This window comes from Lactuca sativa, chromosome 1 (assembly GCF_002870075.4).
Source record: "Lactuca sativa cultivar Salinas chromosome 1, Lsat_Salinas_v11, whole genome shotgun sequence".
Lineage (NCBI taxonomy): Eukaryota > Viridiplantae > Streptophyta > Magnoliopsida > Asterales > Asteraceae > Lactuca > Lactuca sativa.
The window spans coordinates 74,467,889-74,476,050 of NC_056623.2; the positions used below are offsets into that span (position 1 = coordinate 74,467,889).

Sequence of the window (8,162 nt, forward strand, 5' to 3'; positions counted from 1 at the left end):
TATTAAAAGTCAAACCTAGCAAGGTGCTAGGCAAGAGAAGATACAAAAACAACAATACAGCAACGATAAGAAACAAAAACAGACGTGATAAAGAAAAAAGACATATTACATAATAATAATAATAATAATAATAATAATAATAATAATAATACATGAATTAATAGCGACCATGTATAATGTAATTAATGTGTAAGATAATTTTAATGGTTAAAATGAATGAAAATAAAAAATTGTGTCAACAAAATGTTCTTTTAATAAAGAGTTTTCAATTAATACTAATATGATTAATATAGTAATGAATAAAGAAAAAGTAATCTTTGATGCATTTAATTGCACTAATGGCATTTAATACAAATATTTGTTAACATATATTGTTGTTAATTTATGATGGAATATCTCAGGTAGTCACCTATAAATCCTATAAATCTTGCTCCAAATATATTACAAACACATAATTTTGTAAACGGTCGTATGACTCATTGTTGAAGTCTTGAAGATAAAATACGAGCAAAGCAATGAAGCTTTTTAACATATATGGCTTTGCTACAGTTCTATTACTTGTCACAACATCAATTGCAACAACGTCAACAAGTAATTTACATATATAATTTTCTTTTACTTGAATGTATTTTTTTTATAACATAAGTTATGTAATATATGTTGTCACTTGGTTTAGGTGATGGGAAAAAAGAGACGAAGATGGTAGTCCAGTTATGTGATGTGAATCTGACATGGACAACCGGTTGTTGGAAAGAAAAATGCAACAATTATTGTCATTTCTGGAGGAAGAAATACTCATGGGGAACATGTTCGGATGCTCAAACATGCAAGTGTCAATGGATTTGTTCATAATTTTTGAAGCTTATTAATGTTGGTATATTCGATTGCTATGAATAAAAATTAGTTATGCATGTGAAGTTTTAAAAGATTTGTGGTTGTTTCGATTGATTCTACTGAAAAGTTAGGGATCAAATAGTCATGACAAGTTTGATTGATCTATTTAAAATAAAATAGATCAATTTGAATCGTATTTATTATGAATAATGATAAAATGAACAATTAAAAAAATATCCAAAACGTAGAATGACAATGGGTATGTTTCGAGGTTTTAAAAGCCTTTAGGAACTTAAGTTTTTAGTTTGTTCGGTGGATACGTTTATTCGATGGAGTATTTGTCTTCTTTCGTGGGCATCTAACAAAACTCTCACATTTTTAATGACATTGTAGCTACATAGGTTTTTATTATTATTATTATTTTTTTTTTTATATTTTTTTTTTTTGGTTTCTAATAGGTAGAAAAAAAAATGCATTGGGGGTTCTTGGTTTTAACGGGTAAAAATGACTATTTCTAAACGGTAATAACAACCATATTGGTCTAATACGCATAAAAAAACCTTAGTGACCTAATACGGACAAACTTGAAACATTATTACCCTCCTAAGTCATTAACCCTAATTATTTAGAAAACATGCTTACTAATCAATGTGACTGATTTGTTTGACTGAAACTAGTTGCTTCCATTTAAACTTATCTCACAACCCTTTCAGAACTTCTAAGTCCAGAAACTCATATGATTGATGATCTTCATTACATAAATATGCAACATTTTATCAATAACTTCTTTTTTGTCATTTAAATGTTTACATGAACACATCCATATGTACAAAAACAAAATCTCACTTTGATACCTCCCATCAATGTCTACATTTGATAACGAATGGAAATGTAAAACCAACAGGGACTTGCAGATGATGCCTATTATCAATTATTTTATAAAAAGCAAAACCACAACATGAACTAAGAAATTGAAGTTGCACAATTAATCAAAATCAGCACATGAACAAACACATACAGACTATATACAACACATAAACGGAAGTTTATAAAGCATGAAACTTAATGACAGGGAAAGTAAAAAACTTAAATGAGACTTTATAGAAAGAAAGATCACTCTTGCCACAAATGGTTGAAGACATCAACAAGAAGATCAATCTGACCATAGAATCCACATGTTGTCTGATTATGACTTTAGTAGATGAAATATTGAAACGTAAGAATTGCAATTGAACTCTATTAGCATTTGAAAAGGGAATTAGGGTTAAAAAAAATTGGACCATTTCTTGATTTGTGTGTGTGTCATCCTTGCGCAGGGGCCATGCTAATCTTCTCTGTATCGTTCCAATTTTATCGGATGTCCCCAAAGGGACGACTATAGATGAAGAGCTTCACCATATAGAGGAGTAGCAGGTTATATGGGACGACGCGAGTTCTAAACGAAGTAGTTTACTGTTGATGGTCATATATTCTCAATGTCTTTAAAATTAGGGTTAATGACTTAGGAGGGTAATAAGGTTTCCAGTTTGTCCGTATTAGGTCACTAAGGTTTTTTTGTGCGTATTAGACCAATATGGTTGTTATTACCGTTTAGAAATAGTCATTTTTACCCGTTAAAACCGGTAAAAGGACTATTTCTAAACGGTAATAACAACCATATTTGTCTAATACACAAAAAAAAAACCTTAGTGACCTAATACGGACAAACTGGAAACCTTATTACTCTCCCAAGTCATTATCCCTAATTAAAACATAAGTTAGTGTTACTCGTAATATATGTACGGATTTTGAAATTTTGACTCAGACTCAGATTTTACTTTGTTAAAACTAAAAACTTTGATAGGATTGAACTTGAGAGTTGAGAAATATTCTATTTTGAATGGCACATCAAATGTTTCATAAACATGTTCAAAATTTAAACTTGTTATATATGTACATTAACAAAGAAAAAAAAACATTTTCAGAATTAATATCCGATACCTACTTATAATGAAAATGTTGTATTTATATTTATAATTTATGAAAGACAAAACTGCAAAAATGGTCCTTGTGGTTTCTTATTTTATGTGGTTATGGTCCAAACGTTTGAAAAGTTGCAGATTTGGTCCTTTTCAACAAGTTTTGTTGTGGTTTTGGTCCCTCATCCATTAAGTTCCTTAAAATTACAATTTTACCCCCAGGGACCATTTTCACAGTTTTGTCTTTTACTATACTATAAGGACCATTTTTGCATATATTCTTTTTTATTTTAATAAAGTATTATATATTTAGTAGATATTATTTTTAATATATAATATTATATATTAATAAATATTTTTTATTGGATTATTAATTTATTTTAGTTGATTTTTTTTTTAAAAAAAAATTGTTGGAGTAATTCTTTTTTATTAAATTATTATATATCAATACATATAGTTTTTATTATATAATATTTATATCGTAATAAATATTATATTATTGGATTATTAATTTTTTTAATTAATTTTTATAATTTTTAAACATTTTTCATTGTATTATTACGTTTAATTTATTATTTTCTTCATATACTAAATGTTGTTTTATTGGATTATTAATTTATTTTAGCTAATTATTTTTTTTAATTTTTTTTTTGTCGAAGTAATTCTTTTTTATTGAATTATTATGTATCAGTACATATAGTTTTTAATATATAATATTTATATCATAATAAATATTATATTATGGGATTATTACATATTACGAAACAATATTTTATTGGATTATTAATTTCTTTTAGTTGACTCTTTTTATAATTTCATTTAGTTGGAGCAATTCTTTTTTATTAGATTATTATATATCAACAAATATTATTTTTAATATATAATATTTACATCATAGTAAATAATACATTATTGGATTATTAATTATTGTAATTTTTTTTGAATTATTAATTTATTGAAATATTACTTTTAATTTATTATTTTTTAATATAATAAATATTATCTTATTGGATTATTATTTTATTTTGAATGTATACTATTAACTGTTTTTAAATTTATTAGTTTCACCACAAAGTCGCCGAAATACGTAAAAGTGTCGATTATCATCGTCAAAAATTAGCAGGATCACCTCGAAACACCCTCATCGGAGGTTCCATAGATATTATACCCTATTCCACCCAGGGTTGTTGGTAGCCACCTGCGACAACCTCTTCATAATCCAATGGAATCCTTCATATCCCACATAATGCGCAACAAACCCCGATAACATTTATAAGTGGTGGTGGTGACCGAGTGATGGTGGTGGTATTTTCCCAATGGTTTCTCATCATAAGCTAGATGAAATGAAAGTGTTTGGCAACGATCCTAACGATTTCGATGATGAGAGACCACGATTTTGCGTATCCCATGACTTTGTGGTGGAACCAATAAAATTTACAAGAACTACTATTATAATCCGATAAAATAATATTTAGTATATGACGAAAATAATAAATTAAAAGTAATAATCCAACAAAAAGTAGTTTAAAAAAATAAATTACAAAAATTAACTAGAAGATAATAATAATACAATAATATAATATTTATTATGATATAAATATTATATATTAAAAACTATATGTATTGATATACAATAATTCAATAAAAAATAATTACGTCGATTTTTTTTAAAAAGAATTAACTAAAATAAATTAATAATCCAATAAAACAATATTTAGTATATGAAGAAAATAATAAATTAAAAGAAATAATCCAATAAAAATAATTAAAAAAGAATTAAAAATATTAACTAAAAGAAATTAATAATCCAATAATATAATATTTATTATGATATAAATTATATATATTAAAAACTATATGTATTTATATATAATAGCTCAATAAAAAGAATTACTCAAAAAAAAAATTAAAAAAAAATCAACTATAGTCGTTCCCCCAAAAAAAACAACTATAATAAACTAATAATCTCATAAAAAAGTATTTATTAATATATAATATTATATATTAAAAATAATATTTATTAATATATAATACTTCAATAAAATAAAAAAGAACTTATGCAAAAATGGTCTTTATGGTATGGTAAAAGACAAAACTGCGAAAATGGTCCCTGAGGGTAAAATTGTCATTTTAAAGAAGTTAACAGCCAACCAGTTAAACTTAACGGATGAGGGACCAAAACCACAATAAAACTTGTTGAAAAGGACTAAATCTGTAACTTTTCAAACGTTTGGACCATAACCACATAAAATAAGAAACCAGGGACCACTTTTGCAATTTTGTCTTTATGAAATTATGAATGTGTTGTGTTCCAAATTCCAATCATTATGAATCATAGACCTTAGACTCACGATCTAAAATTAGAAACTAACCAAAGGATGGATGTTGATCCCGCAAGAATCTCTAGCCCAAACAAATTTCAATTCTCAATTCATATTTACACTTACCATTTTCCTAAATTAATCATCTCAAATCTAATAAATGTTCTTCATTTCTTCTTTTATCAATCCTTCCATTCACAACATAATCTAACGAATTTCCAGAAATATGAGAGAGATTGTAAGCATACACATCGGCCAAGCCGGAATTCAGGTCGGCAATTCCTGCTGGGAGCTTTATTGCCTCGAACACGAGATTCAACCCGATGGCTTCATGACCAGGTTTCTCGTTTTTCTTCAAAATCATCAAATCTGTTGATACACAGAAACTAAAATCAACGATTTCCGTGATCATAAAATTAGGATTTCTTACTGTATTTGTATAGATTGATTCGATTTGTTATTTCTTTTTCTAAATCGATGAATGTATCCTTGAAATCCATGGGTATCATATGTTAATTTGTGTTTAAAATTAGGGTTTGTTACTGAATTTTTTGTGAGATTGTTGGCAGCGGTGAGTCGCAGCATAGCACAGGCGACGATTCGTTCAACACGTTCTTCAGCGAAACAAGTTCTGGAAAAAACGTTCCGAGAGCTGTATTTGTGGATCTGGAACCGACTGTGATTGATGAAATCCGCTCCGGTAGCTACCGGCAACTCTTCCACCCTGAACAACTTATTACCGGCAAGGAGGACGCCGCTAATAATTTCGCCAGAGGACATTATACAGGTAACTCTTTATCCGTTCCTTCTATTTCAAATATACGTTTACTCCCTCCGTCCCATATTAATATTAATAGTCCATGTTTCTTTTTTGGTTTGTCCCAAAATAATTATGTATTTCTAAAAATAAATATGTCTTTTACCATAATACCCCTCATTATTACTTAAATTATCATAAAGTTAAATGCAACTATCATAGAATTAAATCAATAGAAAGGTAAGACTGTCATTTCCTTTAATAAAGTTAATGATATTTAATGTTTTCTTAAACTTTGTATTTTTTGTCTGTGGACTATTATTTTGGGACGGAAGGAGTATCATGGAAGAAAAAAGTTTTTTTTTTTAATTTATTTATGTCACTTTAATGATACAACAAAAGTTAAAGATATTGGACGGAGGGATTTTTATTTTTATTAGTAACTGAAAATATTGTTTTATTATAACATATTCAGTTATTTGGATTTTGGATGTATGAGCTTATGGTTGATTCTATTGATTTTGTTTTTAATTTTGGTCATAAAAAACTCTTTTGATGTTATTTTTTTTAATTTGTTGACCTTTGTCATAATAATAATATTGTCAATGTTCCAACAAAACTACATTTTTTCAACCAAAATTGTAAAAATGCTATTCGGAACCAAAAATAATCATTATCTTACAAAAATCTCAAAAGATGACCACATTTAAAAAAAAAAAAAAAAAAAAAAAAAAAATCAATTGTATTCTAGTACCAAAAATGTAATTTATTCTATACAAAAAATATATGGACACTCATTACACTTTTACGAACAACTAAACATGATAATGAAATATAAGCATTGATTTCAGTCATATGTAATTCAAATCCATCCAACCAAGAAGACATTGAATCAACGTGAAAACAAAGTGTTCAAATTAATCACAATTATGACATAATTGATCAATGTGAAAACAAATTTGTTTGCAGTGGGAAAAGAACTTGTTGATCTATGTCTCGATCGAGTTCGAAAGTTAGCAGACAACTGCACCGGTCTGCAAGGATTTATGGTTTTCAATGCAGTGGGTGGTGGGACCGGTTCGGGTTTGGGGTCATTACTTCTAGAACGTTTATCCGTTGAATATGGCAAAAAACCCAAACTCGGTTTCTCAATCTTTCCATCTCCCCAAGTTTCAACTGCAGTTGTCGAGCCTTTTAACAGTGTGTTATCAACTCACTCACTACTCGAACATACAGACGTTGTTGCATTACTTGACAATGAAGCAATATATGATATTTGTAGGCGAGCATTGGACATCGAAAGGCCATCTTACACGAATTTAAATCGTTTGATTTCTCAAATCATTTCATCATTAACTACTTCATTGAGGTTCGATGGTGCAATTAATGTTGATATTACAGAGTTTCAAACGAATTTGGTTCCATATCCTAGGATACATTTTATGCTTTCTTCATATGCACCCGTGATCTCAGCTGTCAGAGCCCACCATGAGCATAACACAGTTTCTGAGATCACGACTGCGGTGTTTGAGCCGTCGAATATGATGGCTAAATGTGACCCAAGACATGGGAAATATATGGCGTGTTGTTTGATGTATCGTGGTGAAGTGGTCCCGAAAGATGTTAACACTGCTGTGGGGTCCATCAAGAACAGACGTACTGTTCAGTTTGTAGACTGGTAAGTTTTTTTTTTTCGTATTAACTATTAACTATTTAAAGCAAAAAGCAAGCGCATTAAATGAAAACTAAGCAATATAAAAATATTCTTGATTTCTATTTCTATGCATAAATTGTGATTATTTTAATCTTTTTTAAGGTGCCCAACGGGTTTCAAGTGTGGAATCAACTACCAGGCACCGACAGTGGTTCCTGGCGGTGATCTTGCAAAGACAAGGCGGGCAGTGGCCATGATAAGCAACAACACGGCGGTGGCTGAAGTGTTCAACCGGATTGACCATAAGTTTGACCTTATGTTTGCAAAAAGAGCCTTTGTGCATTGGTATGTGGGTGAAGGCATGGAAGAAGGTGAGTTTTCAGAAGCACGTGAGGATCTTGCTGCTCTTGAGAAAGATTATGAAGAAGTTGGTCAAGATGCCGAGGAGGAAGGAGGAGAGGAAGAAGAGGAGTAATCATCCCATGTGGCCCCCACCTTTCAAAACTATATATATTTTATTTGTTGATTAAATTTTATATTTTAGAGTTCAAATATGCACAAAATATAAATCAAGTTCTAACATTGTATTCTTTTTTCCCACGAGTAATGTGGCTGATGAGTAATGATGTTTGTCTCCA

At 29.2% G+C, this 8,162-nt stretch overlaps 1 protein-coding gene and 1 non-coding gene across 2 annotated transcripts; one reads left to right on the forward strand and one right to left on the reverse strand.

Annotated features, from left to right (window-relative positions):
• Window positions 1-2,102: 2,102 nt before the first annotated feature.
• On the reverse strand, window positions 2,103-2,207 carry LOC111900958 (U6 spliceosomal RNA). The gene has a single exon (XR_002853356.1). It is a non-coding gene; the product is annotated as a U6 spliceosomal RNA (small nuclear RNA).
• A 2,931-nt stretch (window positions 2,208-5,138) lies between these two features.
• On the forward strand, window positions 5,139-8,162 carry LOC111900776 (tubulin alpha-5 chain). Its single transcript, XM_023896656.2, has 4 exons — window positions 5,139-5,452; window positions 5,683-5,900; window positions 6,840-7,548; window positions 7,687-8,162. The coding sequence occupies exons 1-4, from the start codon at window positions 5,340-5,342 to the stop codon at window positions 7,997-7,999; spliced, it is 1,353 nt and encodes a 450-aa protein (XP_023752424.1). The 5' UTR covers window positions 5,139-5,339; the 3' UTR covers window positions 8,000-8,162.

Bases quoted from the DNA above. Each gene is read 5' to 3' on its own strand.
- LOC111900776 (XM_023896656.2), top strand. From the start codon at position 5,340: ATGAGAGAGATTGTAAGCATACACATCGGCCAAGCCGGAATTCAGGTC. The intron at 5,901-6,839 runs GTAACTCTTTAT...ATTTGTTTGCAG, and splicing joins CGCCAGAGGACATTATACAG to TGGGAAAAGAACTTGTTGAT. The intron at 7,549-7,686 runs GTAAGTTTTTTT...ATCTTTTTTAAG, and splicing joins ACTGTTCAGTTTGTAGACTG to GTGCCCAACGGGTTTCAAGT.